Source organism: Melanerpes formicivorus, unplaced genomic scaffold, assembly GCF_026170545.1.
Source record: "Melanerpes formicivorus ecotype bairdi unplaced genomic scaffold, bMelFor1.0.p_v2 SCAF_5, whole genome shotgun sequence".
NCBI lineage: Eukaryota > Metazoa > Chordata > Aves > Piciformes > Picidae > Melanerpes > Melanerpes formicivorus.
The window spans coordinates 4,059,745-4,075,840 of NW_027142357.1; the positions used below are offsets into that span (position 1 = coordinate 4,059,745).

Consider the following 16,096-nt stretch of genomic DNA (forward strand, 5'->3'; position numbering starts at 1 on the left):
GAGAGAGGCAGCTTCAGAAGCGCAGCTCTGGGAGTTTGGCTTTTGGCTTTAATTCCCTTGCTTTTCAGGCGGTAAGGGGCTGGTGGCTTGGGACTTTCCAAAGAGAGGAGGAGGGGCAGCGGGCTCGGATTGCCTACCTGCCGGAGGGCAGTGACGTAGCTGGGGGAGGGGTTGCCGCGGAGACCGCGCGCAAACCAAACAGACCCCAGCGCGTGGCTGAGGAGAGAGGCAGCTTCAGAAGCGCAGCTCGGCTTCTCACCGACAGGGAAAAAAAAAAAAAAAAAAAAAAAAAAAAAAAAAAAAAAAAGCCGTGTGGAGAGGGTGGTTACTGCAAGATGGTCACCACTAGAGCAAAGGCTAGCAGAAGGACAGTGGGCACCCAAACAGAGACCACACACAAGCATGCAGATGTTCAGGCAGGTGGCTGCAGTGAGTGCTGGAACCTGGCACTCGACATGGAGGCTGGAGGGAGCAGCTCCTGTTTCAGGTGTGAGCAGGTCAGTGATCTGATGAGCATGGTGGTCAAACTAAAAGAAGAGGTAGAAAGGCTAAGAGATAGAAGAGATGGCGAGCAGAAAATTAATGATTCCCATAATGTAATCTCTTCTAAACCAGAACAGGGGGTAATCTCTTCTAAACCAGAACAGGGGGTAACACTTAGGGGAACAGGGAGTTTGATACCTTCCCAGCAGCAAGCCTCTCAACCTCCCTGTAGTAACCCCCATGAGCAGGGCCAATGGGAACAGGTCTCTGCCCGACGGAAGAAATGCAAACAAAGGAAGTCTGCTCCTGTGAGCAGCACGCTGCCTCCAGTGCAGTTACAGAACAGGTATGAGGCTCTGCAGGAGGAACAGGTCATTGGTAAGGTCGAGGACCCAAGAAGGTCAGAAGCTGCACCAATGACAGGTTGCCTCAGGCCAGCCATCAAAACTTACCCAGAAAAGAAACCTCGCAGGGTCATCGTCATAGGAGACTCCCTACTGAGGGGAACAGAGGGCCCAATATGCAGACCAGACCCATTTCATAGAGCGGTCAGCTGCCTCCCTGGTGCCCAAGTAAAAGATGTTGTAGATAGAATTCCCAACCTCGTGAGTCCTTCAGACTACTACCCACTGCTGGTCTTTCAGGTGGGCAGTGACGATGTAACAATGAGAGGCTCACAATCTATTAAGAAAGACTTCAGAACCTTAGGGCAAATGCTAAAGGGATCAGGGGCTCAAGTCGTGTTCTCTGCCATCCCTCTAACGTCAGCAATGGATGAGGACACACTGAGGAAGGGCCGACAGATCAATTCATGGCTCAGGGGCTGGTGCCATCGACAGGGCTTTGGGTTCCACAATCACGGACTGGTTTTCAAGGCACCTGAGCTGAAAACAACTCATGGGACACACTTGTCCCAGAGTGGGATAAGAATCCTGGGGCAGGAATTGTCAGGGCTCATTGATAGGGCTTTAAACTAGATTTGAAGGGGGATGGGGTTAATAGTCTCCTGCTGGCTGGTGACAAACAGAGGGGCAGCTCACCAGCAGTAGAGAGAAGGAGAGCTGGTAAGGGCTCTCAACTTGCTACCCTGAGGCAAGCCACGAATGATCCATCAGGACATTCTGTGGAAACCGAGGGGATTTGGCACAAGAGGAGGACAGGGCCAGCCCAGCTGAAGTGCTTCTATGCGAATGCGCGAAGCTTGGGCAACAAACAGGATGAGTTAAGTGCCACTGTGCTGCTGGGATGCCATGACATAGTGGCTGTTACTGAAACTTGGTGGGATGAATCCCATGACTGGGATGTAGGCATAGATGGATATAAACTCTTTAGGAAGGATAGGCAGGGAAGGAGAGGAGGAGGTGTTGCCCTCTATGTCAATAGCCAGTTGGAATCAGTGGAGCTCCAACTGGGGAGGGATGATAAGCTAGTTGAGAGTGTATGGGTCAAAATTAAAGGCAGGACAGGGGAAGAAGATATTACTGTGGGGGTCTCCTACAGGCCACCTGACCAGCAGATCCAAGCAGATGAGGCCCTCCATAGGCAAATAGAAGCAGCTTCCAGGTCACAAGCCCTGGTCCTCATGGGTGATTTCAACCACCCGGACATCTGCTGGAGGGACAACACAGCAAGGCACCAGCAATCCAGGATGTTCCTGGACTGCATAGAAGACAACTTCCTCCTCCAAATGGTGGAGGAACCAACAAGAAATGGTGCTATGCTGGACCTTGTTCTCACCAACAGGGAAGGGCTGGTAAGCAATGTGAGGCTCATAGACGGCCTTGGCTGCAGTGACCATGAAGCAGTTGAATTTAACATCCTCAGGGCAATCAGGAGGAAGTATTCCAAGCTCATGACCCTAGACTTTAGGCATGCAGATTTTGATCGCTTCAGGGATCTGCTAGCCAAAGTGTCATGGGACAAAGCCCTGGAGGGAAGAGGGACCCAGGACAGCTGGTCAGTATTCAAGGACCACCTCCTCTGTGTCCAGGAGCTCTGTGTACCAACAAAGAGAAAAGCAGGTAAGAATGCTAGGAGGCCTGCCTGGATGGGCAAGGAGCTACTGGACACACTATTACTTAAAAGGAAACTCTACAGGAAGTGGAGGGAAGGACAGGTAGAACAGGGGGAATACAAGGAAGCTGCCCGAGCAGCAAGAGTCCTGGTTAGGAAAGCCAAAGCAGAGTTTGAGTTGAATCTAGCCAGGGAGATTAAAGGGAATACTAAGAACTTTTACAGGTATATTAATGGGAAGAAGAAGACTAGGGAAGGTGTGGGCCCCCTCAGAAAGGAAAATGGTGACATGGTCACCTGTGATGAGGAAAAGGCTGAGGTACTTAATAACTTCTTTACCTCAGTCTTCACTGCAAGGGCCTCTAGCCACACTCCTGATGTTATGGAAGTCAAAGCCAGGGACGGGGAGGAAGAACTGCCCATTGTAAGTGCAGATCAGGTTCGTGATCATCTGAAGAACCTGAAAGTGTTCAAGTCCATGGGACCCGACGGGATACACCCACGGGTACTGAGAGAACTGGCAGATGAGGTTGCTAAACCCCTCTCTATTATATTTCAAAAGTCCTGGCAGTCTGGTGAAGTCCCCACAGACTGGAAAAGGGGAAACATTGCCCCCATCTTCAAAAAGGGCAAGAAGGAGGAACCAGGGAACTACAGGCCAGTCAGTCTCACCTCTGTGCCTGGAAAGATCATGGAACAGATCCTCCTGGAGTCACTACTCGCTCAAAAGAATAGTGAAGAGGTGATTGGGAACAGTCAGCATGGCTTTGCCAAGGGCAAATCCTGCCTGACCAACCTGGTGGCCTTCTATGAGCAGGTGACAAAATTAATAGATGAGGGGCAAGCAACTGATGTCGTTTACCTGGACCTGAGCAAAGCCTTTGACACTGTCCCACACCACATCCTGGTCTCCAAACTGGTGACACATGGGTTTGATTGGTGGACCACTAGATGGATAAGGAACTGGCTTGATGGCCGCACCCAAAGAGTGGCTGTCAATGGCTCCATGTCCCAGTGGAGGCCAGTGACAAGTGGAGTCCCTCAGGGATCAGTCCTGGGACCTGTCTTATTCAACATCTTTGTGGGGGACATGGACAGTGGCATTGAGTGCACCCTCAGCAAGTTTGCTGATGACACCAAGCTGTGTGGTGCAGCAGACACGCTGGAGGGAAGGGAGGCCATCCAGAGGGACCTTGACAGGCTGGAGAGGTGGGCACAGGCCAACCTCATGAAGTTCAATAAGAGCAAGTGCAGGGTCCTGCATCTGGGTCGAGGCAATCCCAGGCACAAATACAGGCTGGGCAGTGACTGGCTGGAGGATAGCCCTGAGGAGAGAGACTTGGGGGTGCTGGTGGACAAAAAGCTCAACATGAGCTCTCAGTGTGCACTTGCAGCCCGCAAAGCCAATCAGATCCTGGGCTGCATCAGGAGAAGTGTGGCTAGCAGGTCAAGGGAGGTGATCCTCCCCCTCTACTCAGCCCTGGTGAGACCCCACCTGGAGTACTGTGTCCAGTTCTGGAGCCCCTATTACAAGAGGGATGTGGAGGTGCTGGAACGTGTCCAGAGAAGGGCCACGAGGATGATCAGAGGGCTGGAGCACCTCTCCTATGAGGACAGACTGAAGGAGTTGGGGCTGTACAGTCTGCAGAAGAGAAGGCTCCGAGGTGACCTAATTGTGGCCTTCCAGTATCTGAAGGGGGCCTACAGGAAGGCTGGGGAAGGACTTCTCAGGATATCAGGTAGTGATAGGACTAGGGGGAATGGAATGAAGCTGGAGGTGGGGAGATTCAGGCTGGATGTGAGGAGGAGGTTCTTCACCATGAGAGTGGTGAAACCCTGGAATGGGTTGTCCAGGGAGGTGGTCGAGGCCCCGTCCCTGGGGGTGTTTAAGAGCAGGCTGGATGAGGCTCTGTCCAGCCTGATCTAGTGTGGGGTGTCCCTGCCCATGGCAGGGGGGTTGGAACTAGATGATCCTTGTGGTCCCTTCCAACCCTGAATGAAACTATGAAACTATGAAACTATGAAACTATTTGAAACTGAGGGAGAGTAGTTTTAGACTGCATCTTAGGAAGAAGCTCTTCAGTATGAGAGTGGTGAGACTCTGGAATAGGTTGCCCAGAGAGGTTGTGGATGCCCACTCCCTGGAGGTGTTCAAGGCCAGACTGGATGAGGCCTTGAGCAACCAAGTCTAGTTGAGAGGTGTCCCTGCCCATGGCAGGGGGATTGGGGTAAATGATATCTGAGTTCCCTTCCAATCTAAGCCATTCCATGGGCAGCTGATTGCCCACCCAGCTCCTTCCTCCTCAGCACTAACTGGCCACAGGGAGGCATAAAGCCAGAAGAAGCTGCCAAGGGCTAGTCAGAGAGCAGATACTGAGGAAGGATCTGCAGCTGAACCCCCTTCAAGGATCCCTTCAAGCTTTAAACTGCAATATTTTCCACAGCTGGAAAACCTGTGAGTTGCATTTCACAGAAGCACAGAATGTTAGGGGTTGGAAGAAAAGATCATCCAGTCCAACCCCCCTGCCAGAGCAGGATCACCCAGAATGGATCAAGCAGGAATACATTCCGGCAGACTTTGAATGTCTCCAGAGAAGGAGACTCCACAACCTCTCTGGACAGCGTGTTCCAGGCTCTTCACCCTCACAGTGAAATTTTGTTTCATATTTTGTTGTCTTTTGTCAAAATCATTGAATGATTGACAGAATGCTGTGATATATTTAATAGTCTGCACTTAAGAGCTGGAAATTTCTGTGGTGGTGTTGGTAGATGAATGTTCCTCCTCTCACTATGTGCTTTGCTTTGGATGGAGGTATCTGGCTCTTCAGGTACTACCCTAAATTAAATGCTCATGAAGGACCTTAATAGAAAACAGTGTTAGTTTGCCTCCAGATATATCTGATTAGATTCTACTCCATCATTTAACTAATGGATGTTAACTTAATATGCAATGAACAAGTCTTCAACTTTATTTAGTGCTGATTCTCTCTGTCGTCAATGTGTCCTGCTGTCATAATTACATAAAGGAGGGGAATCAGAGCTCTTGATGTCTACAGGTACTTTTTTGGGGAGGATGGCTGTGGATTTAGTGTATTTCTTCTCATGTTAATATCTAATTTGTTGTTACTAAGGTTTATTCTGTAAGCAGCAGCATACAGACAGATCTCTTCAAGTTAAAATACCCAATATGCTTTCAGTGTCACGTCCACTGACTTTTGTCATCTGTCTGCAGGTACTACAGTAACAGTCCTAAAGTTGTTCAAGAATCTTCCTGTGAGAAAGCAGTTTTACTCAACAACTAGAAAATGTAAGGAAGAGCTGAAAAAAATCCAAGATCTCCTGACAGCATATGGTATCATAAAACCAGAGTTGAGGATAACCTTAACACATAATAAGGTAACAATGAGTTTTTCACTCTCAGCTGTCTTAAGGATCAGCTTCTGATGAACTTGTGCAACTCACCTAATCCATAAAATCTTTCTTTCCTAAGAATTTTCTTTCCTCATAGATTTGTGCTGGTCTTCACTTTTTTTTGGTCCCTTTTGAGGTGTGTATTTACAACAGTTAGAGGCTTTCATCCTGAACTTCTAAAATTCATATTTGGATCTTTTTGGATTGCTTAGGCATATGAACTATAAAAATTCTGTTATGTGCTGGTGGTGTAAAAATGACTTTACTTGCTAGTGGTTAGCAGAGATGATGGTGGTGGTAGTGGTGTTCTGCAGAACAATATGAGACCTTACGAGGCCTTTGGGCCTGATCAAGTGTTAACCTAAACCCACTGAAAAAAGCTCTCAAAACTTCTTTGGTTAGGCCCTCTATCTGGATAGACACTGTGGCACATACAGGTAGCTTGTAGTATGCTAGGTCCTAAGAGCTCAGTACATGATCATAGAACTTTCAAAGGTTATCTAGTCCTAACCCCTGGCAGGCAGCAGGGACATCCTCCATTAGATCAGGTTGCTCAGAACCTTGTTGAGCCTGGCCTTGAATATCTCCAAGGATGGGACCTCAACTTCCTCTCTGGAAAGCCTGTTCTAGCATTCCACTGCCCACATGGTAAAGAACTTGTTTCTAACATCCAATTTAAATCTCTCCTTCTCTAATTTAAAACCATTGCCCTTCATCCTATCACTGCAGGTCTTTGTAAACAGTCCCTCTGCAGCTTTCTTGTAGGCCCTCTTCAGGTATGGGAAGGCTGCTGTTAGGGTGTCCCTGGAGCCTTTTCTTCTGCAGGCTGAACAGCCCCAGCTTCCTCAGCCTGTCCCTGCAGCAGAGGTGCTCCAGCCCCCAGTCATCTTTGTGGTCCTCCTCTGGACCCACTCCATCAGGTCCATGGCCTTCCTGTGTAGAGGGCTTCAGAGGTGAATGTGGTACTCCTGGTGAGGTATCAACAGAGCAGAGTGACAGAATCACCTCTTTCAACCTGCTGGCCACACTTCCTTTGATGCAGCCCATGCTGTGATTTGCTTTCTGGACTGCAATTGCACCTTGCTGGCTCATGTCCAGCTTCTCATCCACCAGCACTCCCAAGTCCTTTTCCCCAGCACTGCTTTCTATTGCCTCATCCCCCAGCCTGTATTGATAATGAGGATTGTTTGGACTTGGGTGCAGGACCCTGCACTTGGTCTTGTTGAACAGCATGAAGTTCACTTTGGTTCACATCTCTAGATTGTCCAGGTCACTCTGGGTGACATCTCATCCTTGTGGCATATTGACAGCACTGCTCAGTTTGTTGTCATCTGCAAACTTGCTGATGGTGCACTTGATCCCACTATCTATCATTGATAAAAATACTAAACAGTACTGGTCCCAGTACAGACCCCTGAGGGACACCACTCATCCCCAATCTCCATAATGACGTTTCTGTTACACATACTGATGGTTTTCTTTAAAAAGGCTCACAAATACTCATTGAAAACAAATCAGCTGTATTGGGGTAGGGGAGAGTACTGTACATTATAACAGGCTTTAGTTGAGCTGTTTTGGTTAGACTTGAACTAATATTCAGAGACTACTTGGAGGCTCCTTTGACTTCACAGCTAACTGAGCAGTAATTGTACAGCACAAACTACAGAAATTACAGAGCTACAAAAATGACATCTTGAGCAGTTCTCCTTTACCTGACCCAAATTTAACATCACTCCTTGTGTTGGCTGTACTCCTGCTTGTGACACCTCTGAGAGGAAGGCTGTGGGAAGGAATTTCCAACTTGCCACAAAGCGGAGAGTGACATCTCGTGGCCACATCCCTCAGCAATTCTTCATCTGTTCTCAATAAGTTTTGTTAAACGGTATTGCTGTTTAGCCTGTTCATTGAGCTGTTTTCATCATTGATTCTGTCAACCAAACATTCATGTTTGTGTTCCTTTTCAGCAGGAATAATGAATGATACTTGGCTTTCTTGAAATGGCAACAACTTGCACATCCTTTTCTGGAGCTCTGTCCCATGCCATGACTATATTTATGTTTGTGTTTCTAGATACCAAAGTGTAGATGTGTGAAAAACAAAAGTCAGCTTTGTGGCTGCAGAAGTAGTATTCCAAAGCTAAGGAAGCATAGCTACCTTCAGCCTGACTTGATTGGGACTGAAAGAAGCTTGTAACCAGGTAGATGTTGGTCTGTTCCAAGCAGGAAACAGTCTCTGGTTGTGTCAGGGGAGGGGTAGGTTGGACATTAGGAAAATTTTCTTTACAGAAAGGGTTGTCAAGCACTGAAGTAGGCTGCCCAGGAAAGTGGTTGAATCATCATCCCTGGAGGAATCTTAATGATGCAGAGATGTGGTGCTGAGGGACAGTGGACATGTTAATGCTGGCTTAATGGTTAGACTTTATGACCTTAAAGGTCATTTCTCTCCTAAATGATTCCATGATTCTCTTATAGGATTCTGTGATAACAGATAGCCATTGCATGTTGGTTTTGACTACCTATGCTCTTAACTTCAGAGGCAAATGACACACAATTTGAGTAGGTAAAACAAATTGCTGCACATGCTGTCTGCTGGCAGAATTTTTCATTGTAGTGGCAGAGAGGGTGCTGGGTGTTGGGTTGTTTTTGCATCTTTAGTTTGCACTGCTGGCTTTTTGTTCCTTTTGTTTTTGAGGATTAAGAGGGGAAAAAAAAGGAAGTAAGAGGCTGCTCAAACGTTTCAACAGAAGAGGTCGCTCAGTAGCTGTTGCTGAGCAAAGAGAATTAAAGGTTTAAGAAATCATACAGAAAGTGGAGCCTCTCTCTGTGCCTGTGAATTCTTTAAAATAGTCTGAAAAGGGTAAACTAGGAATATAGATTCCTCTGCTTCTTCCTCTGTTGTTATTCCTTGGGAAATAGAAAAAATGACCTATTGCAGCTTACCTTTGAAGCAGGTCTAGGTACATCCCTTTTACCATAATACCAAAGAACATGGTTTTTTTAGTTTTGGTTTTTTTCTTTCACGTCCTGCACTTGGGTCAGAACAACCCCAAGCAATGCTACAGGCTTGGGACAGTGTGACTGGAAAGCTGTCTGGCAGAAAGGGACTTGGGGGTTCTAATCAACAGGCAGCTGAATATGAGTCAGAAGTGTGCCCAGGTGGCCAAGAAAGCCAGTGGCATCCTTGCCTGTATCAGAAATGCTGTGTACAGCAGGAGTAGGGAGGTGATTATCCCCTTTTACTCTGCTGTGGTGAGGCCACACCTCGAGTATTGTGTCCAAGTTTGGGTACCTCAGTACAAGAGAGATGTGGAGGAGCTGGAGCAAGGGCAGAGGAGGGCAATGAAGCTGGGGAAGGGTCTGGAGAGTAAATCTTACGTAGAGCAACTGAAGGAGTTGGGGATGGTTAGTGGTTAGAAAAAGAGGAGTCTGAAGTGAGACCTCATTGCTTTCTACAACTACCTGCAAGGACATTGTGGAGAGGTTGGTGCTGGTCTCTTCTCGCAGGTAATTAGTGATAGAAGAGGGAATGGCCTCCAGCTGTGACTGGGTAGGTTTAGACTGGACACTAGGAAAGGTTTTTTCCTAACAAGAGTGGTCAAGCATTGGAATGTGCTGCCTGGGGAGGTAGTTGAGTCACCATCCCTGGATGTGTTTAAAGGTCATTTGGATGTGGTGCTTAGGGATATGGTTTAGGGGTGAATCTTTGTAGTCTAGGGTTCTGGGTTGGACTTGATGATCCTGAGGGTCTTTTCCAACCTGAATGTTTCTGTGATTCTGTAATATTCATGTCATTAAAATTATGAATTCAGATGAGAAGGTATTTAGAAGAGTTATTAGTATAGCTGTGGTAGAATAATACTCTGCTGGGATGTGGGGGGTTGGTTTTATGGTGCCTGTTTGTATTTCTATTTGAAATGCTCTAGGAGGAACAACTGACTTTCTTAGTTTGGCTTCATTTTTCACGTAGCTCATAGATTATCTATTTGTTCAAATAAAAAATTTATATGTGCAGTTATTCAGAGGAGTTCCTAGAATCCCAAATTCTTGAGGCTGAGCCAATACTTTCTGTTGCAATGGAAGATCTACGTCAGGGAGCAAGATCAGGTTCCGAGGCTTAAAAGAGTGAGAAAGTAGCAGAGATGAGGTATTGCAGAAGGAGATGAGGAAAGATGGGTTGCAAGAATAGAGAAGCTAAGAATTGTATAAAGTGTAAAGGACCATGTGTTTCAAAATAAATCATAGAGTATGTTTAGAGCTTGGGTTGTTGTTTTTTTTTTTTTCTTTTCTTAAAGTCCTCTATTTTATAAGAAATTAAAGGAGGACGGAAGGAAGCACAGCCCTCACTTTACCAAGCAGAGCATGATGAGGTTGGAGCTTTGACAGAAGTGTCTGAGGTTGGGCATCTGAATCATAGAATTGTTAGGGCTGGAAGGGACCTCAAGGATCATCTAGTTTCAACCCCCCTGCCATGGGCAGGGACCCCTCACACTAGATCAGGTTGCTCAGAGCCACATCTAGCCTGGCCTTATAAACATCCAGGGATGGGGCTTCTACCACCTCCCTGGGCAAGCTGTTCCAGTGTCTCACCACCCTCATGGGGAAGAACCTCTTCCTAACATCCAGTCTGAATCTCTCCACTTCTAGTTTTGCTTCATTCCCCCTAGTCCTATCACTACCTGACACCCTAAAAAGTCCCTAACCAGCTTTCTTGTAGGCCTCCTTCAGATACTAGAAGGCCACAATAAGCCTTCTCTTCTCCACACCAAATAGCCCCATAGGATAGGACATAGGAACAGTCCTCATAGGATAGGAGCTCCAGCCCTCTGATCATCCTTGTGGCCCTTCTGTGGACATGCTCCAGCACATCCAGATCCTTCCTGCTGTCTGATTGATTCTAGCAGAAGCTTCCTTTCATTGAGCTGTTGAATGTGTCTGTGCTTTTGGGACGCACAATACACGAAGTGTTTTATTTCCACCATGGTTATTTTAAAAGGTTGTGGGTCTTGCACTTCTGAATGAAATTTCCGCAGGTTTTTATTCTCATGCCACATTCTGTATCTCTGGTAGCTCAGAAAATATTCCCTCTGTGTGTGTGTGCCTGATCTCTGTGAAGAGCCACAAGGCTCTTCCTGCCTTTGGGCTGTGTTTTACTGATTAGGAAAATAGCTCTCCTTTTATCCATCGTTACAGGGTTTGTTTGTTGTGTGCTCTGCGTCTGTGGATTTCCGAGACGGGAAACGCCTGACTGCTTTTTCTGCTCAGAATGTTTTGTTTGCACGAGCAATAAATAACAAATCACTTTGCAGATCAAGCCTTGAAGTACTATGGCTATTTTGACAACTTGGATTAGCTAGTGCTCCTTCTTTTTATGAAGGTTTATCCTGCCAAGGCATACTTTGAATACTGATAATGTTGATCCTCTTGCCAGTATGGTTATGTTAGAAAGAGGTATTTTTCTTCTTTCATCACCATGTTCCTTGAAAGCATATTGAATAATGAGACAGCCAAATGGAAATAATTTACATGAGTATTCAGCAAGCTTATTTCAAGTTAACATTATCTGAGGGCATGCTAAGAACATTCCAAACTCAGTTACTGCTTAAACCATGTCAAACTCTTCGGCCCAAAATGCTATATTCTAGCCACCTACAAGCTCTGGCTGTATTTTATCCAAGTTGGGGTAAGGCTGTTCTCTGGAACAACAGCTTTCACACTGTGCACTCTTTAACACCAATAGCCCTCAACTCAGTCTTGCAAGCCACTGATGTTCTAGAAATGCCTTTGTGTGTGGAAAGGCTGATGAATAGGAATACTTGATTTGGGTTCTGCTTGCCTGTCTTCCACAAATGCTAAAATGAAGGAAGACACCAAATAACAACACCCATAAGGCTGAACAGGTTATGGTGAGTGGTTTAGGTGGTGCCTATCAGCAAGTCATACCATACACAGCTGGTCCTATGCCTTGGTCGCCCCTAAGTGGACCAATTCATTTTTGCAGTTCCAGCTGAGGAAAAATCTGCATATGGGAGTATTCCCCACTCCACACCCCAGCCCCCCCAATTGGTTTTTTGAAGTCTTAGTCACATAGTTCAGCCTAGAATTGTCTTATTTGTTTTTCCAGAGAGTCCTGGGTCATAACTTCTGGATGCAAGAGGTGCATTTTCAAGCTATTCTTATAACTGTGGATGGTGTTCTTTCCCAAACCCCTTTGTGGCTGGTATTGACCTGAAGGATGCCATCTTAATTTATTTTTTCTTCTTTAAGTCAAAGCAGAATAATTTTGACCTACAGTCTGCATCCAGTAGTCTCAAACCAGTTTGTGTCCTATGTCTGAGTCCTGTGTGATGGGTGGGGGCTTTTGAGATGGAGTAAGTACACGGGGGTGAACTTACAATTTTTAATACTAGGATTATACTTTGCATTCACTTATTGTGCTTCCAAACTCTGCTGTAACTACATGTTGAAAAGCAATGTGCCCTGAGCAGAACCAGCAGCACATAAGCTCTTTCTTGAGTTGGAAAGGCCACTCAGTTTAATATAATGATGATAAATGAAGTCCTTCCCTAATCTGTGTGTCTTAAAATATAAAGAGGAATTCTGATTAAGAATCTGCAGTGCTCTGCAGCCAACATGCTTTCCCGTTGACCTGGAATACAGCTCAGTCTTTACTTCCACGAGTTGTTCAGTGGCTTTGCTGAGAAAGCCAAACAGAGAGTTAATTATGGTGTTTTTTGTGCTGAGGACACCTGTCCACTAGGAAATGCGCTGAGACCCTCAACTCAATTTACATCAGCCAGAGAACAGCTGCCAGATGGTAACTACTTTTGGTCACTCCCAACCTGGTCGAATTTGAACTGGTGACCTAGAGGTGAAATGCTTTATATCCTATTACTAATTCCTTGAGGTTTCCAGTTTCTCATCCATCACTTATTTCAAATGACAGCAGAGTATATGCCTGAAATCTCAAAACAATTACTGTTTCATATGCAGCGTGTGGTGCAGAGCCTGAGATGTACCTTGCAAGGCTTTCACACTCAGCTCTGTGCACTTTAAAAATGGTTAAGCAGAAAAAAGATGTTTCCAAAACCACCTGGGAGTTCTCCCTCTTCCTTTACTGCTGGGCTTTGTTAGGTGTGTTATTTTTCTTGACCACAACAAAAAAAAACCAAACAAAAAAAGTCTTTTACAGAAAGCACTTAAACCTCCCTTTATTTAAACAGAGTTCACTGCGGTGGTTTCCAGCCTGTGACAGGCTTGAGACTCATTTAATTGTTTGGGAGATCTGATTTTAATTTGTTTTCCCTTCTGCTGTGGAAGTGGAATTTCGCTTGGCTGAACATGCGTGGTTAAAACCACCAAAATCTTACAACTCTCTGTAGTCTTTGTAATTCTTGAAAAGCTCTGAAGTGATAATATTACTAGATGAAGGTCCTTGGCTCTTTGTAATGTCTGTTAGCTCCTGTTCTAGTTTACCTTCCAGCTCCCAAATTCAAGCATTTCTCTGCTGCTCAAGGAAGCCTTTTCACGGAGAGGGTGCTCTTGTCTGACAGGAGGGAAATCTGAGCAGGAAATATGTTGGAATTTGTAGGATGGACAGTGGAACATTACTGTCTTTCAACAAATCTCCTTGCTAGCTGTAATGTGTGATACCCATGGGATGGACAGGTATGTCAACTGCATCTGAAGAGGGGGAAGAACAGCGCCTTGAGTTTCTCTGTTGCATAGCTCCACTGGTAGTTGTCCCACCATCACTTACAAAATGGATGGGACAACTGATTCCTCAGGGGCATGTATAAAATACATGAGGAAAATAATGATGATTTTACAGAGTTATTTATATTTGCCTTTAAGCTAACTTGAAAACTTGCTGTGATCTCTGTTTTCAAGGGAAGATTATGTGAGAGCTCTCTTTCAGTAAAATAACTTGCCATTGGTTTTAGACCAAGGCAAGAGTGGAGCTGATGAACAGCATCAGCATGTTTCAAGGCTAGAATTTTAAAGTGGTTAAGACATCATCTTGATCACTTCATGATCTTAGCTGATGGGCTTTCTTCTACTGCAGAGAATGTGCAGGTGTCTCTGCATCGTAAGCAGAAGGCTTTATGCACATTGTACAAGGTGGTGGTTTTTGATTCCCTTGGGCTCAAATCAAACTGAGGAACAAAGCTGGGCAGCAGTATCCAGTTTTTATATTTGCTTAACAGGTAGGCAGCCATGTTTTCAGTTGTGATGGAGCCTGATAAGATCCAAGATTTTAAGTCAGAAAAGCTAAGGAACATACTGGTCCAAAGATTTAACTATCTGCAGTGAGATCTCAGCTGCCAGAATTTTTTGAGGTATGTAAGCAGGAACCAACTGAGAGACTGTGAAATACAGTTTTCTTTCACAGAGCTAACTCATGGGACATTAAAAACATACAGATCAGCTACAGTGCTTGCTCTACTACCCTCCAAGTTTTATTGCAGGATAAACCCCACAACGATGATCAGAAGGAAAGAAAATAGATGGTTTTCAGGTAGTAAAAGTTGGCTTTGGCAGGTTACTCTCATCATGTAGTAATAAGGTAAAAAATAGGAATCTCTAATTTGTGGCATCATAGCTGTGGTGAGGTAGGCACAGTCAGCAACAGCATCCAGGCCCCAGCTCTAATGAAGGATTTTTCATTTGTCTGTGATTGCAAATCTCTGGCTGTCAATAGAAGTTCTGCAATATGAAGGATAGCTGGAGAAGAGAAATGGCTTCAGTTTTTCGCTGTCCTTCCTTGGTGTCTTTGAGAAGACAAATAATGAGCAGCTCTTATCCTTAGTGCCACAAATCAGGGACCCCAGTGGGAAGAAGCTGCTTTACTCTTTCTTCACTCTTCCCATGTTTTTGAGGGAATCCTTTTGGGCTAAGTGTATGCATCCTGAAGTAACAGTGGTGCCTGCTCCATGTGTATATGTAGACTCATATGTTGGAAAAGACCTCTAAGGTCATTGTGTCCAACAGTCCACTAAACCATGTTCCAAAGTGCCACGTCTACATGTTTTTTTTCTACCACTCCAGGGATGGTGTCACTGTCCACAAAAGTATGTATCTATCCAATAGATTTTTACATACATTCTGCATTTTGTAAGGTCCAGATCCTGCAGTCCCTTTCAATGAAACACGGAGGGAGGTGGAATATATTTGAGTAGCTTTAGCAAAAGCTGAGATTGGCCATATGTAACAATATATCCTTCAGGAGGCTGTTTCTGCAGTGTCATCATACTGACTAGAGTCAGGTTCTTCCTTGGCTCATCCTGGACACCCGCTTTATATGACCTAGAAAAAAAATGTGGGGGGTGTGTGTGGGGGGGATGTATTTTTAGCTAAACTAAAGGGTATAAGCAAGGTTAAAAAAATAGGGTGTTACAGAAACCTCCTGGAAACAAGCACTTTCTAAAATAAAGGGAGTAGGCATTGTTTTTTGTTGGGCTTCTCAATACCTGTTAATGTATCTGGAGAGTCCAGGAAAAGAATACTTTTTCAGATTACCAGTTCATCCTATGGTGTTGCTTCATAGCTGCAGTCAGGGTTAGGAATGAATACACAATCTGTTCTGTGTTCCTAGATTCATAAAATGGTTTAGTTTGGAAGGGACCTTAAAGACCATCCCTGCCATGGGCAGGGACACCTTCCTCTAGACCAGGTTGCTCAAGGCCTCATCCAACCTGGCCTTAAACATCTCTGGGGAGGGGCATCCACCACGTCCCTGGGCAACCTGTTCCAGTGTCTCACCACCCTTACTGCAAACTTTTTTTTTTCCCTAATCTCCAGCCTAAATCTGCCCTCCTCAAGCTTCAGTCCATTCCTTCTTGTCCTATCACCACAAGCCCTTGTAAAAGGTCCCTTATCAGCTTTCTTGTAGGTCCCTTTCAAGTACTGGAGGGCTGCTATGAGGTCTTCCTGGAGTCTTCTTTTCTCCAGACTGAACAACCCCAACTCTCTCAGCCTGTCCCTATAGGGGAGGTTTTCCAGCCCTCCAATTGTGTCTGTGGTCTCCACTGGACCCACTCTAGTAGCTCCATGTCCCTCTTATGCTGGAGGCACCAGAACTGAGTGCAGTACTGCAGGTGAGGTCTGAGCAGAGCAGAGTGGCAGAATCACCTCCCTCATGCTGCTGCTCTCACTGCATTCGATGCAGCCCAGCACATAGCTGCAGGCTGGGC

At 45.6% G+C, this 16,096-nt stretch overlaps 1 protein-coding gene across 1 annotated transcript in view; it reads left to right on the forward strand.

Annotated features, from left to right (window-relative positions):
* PMS1 (PMS1 homolog 1, mismatch repair system component) overlaps positions 1-16,096 on the forward strand; it is a 63,043-nt gene that overhangs the window by 11,235 nt on the left and 35,712 nt on the right. The window contains exon 5 of the mRNA XM_068137898.1: positions 5,729-5,892. Coding sequence (XP_067993999.1) covers positions 5,729-5,892 — 164 coding nt within the window. The remainder of the gene's footprint in view (positions 1-5,728; positions 5,893-16,096) is intronic.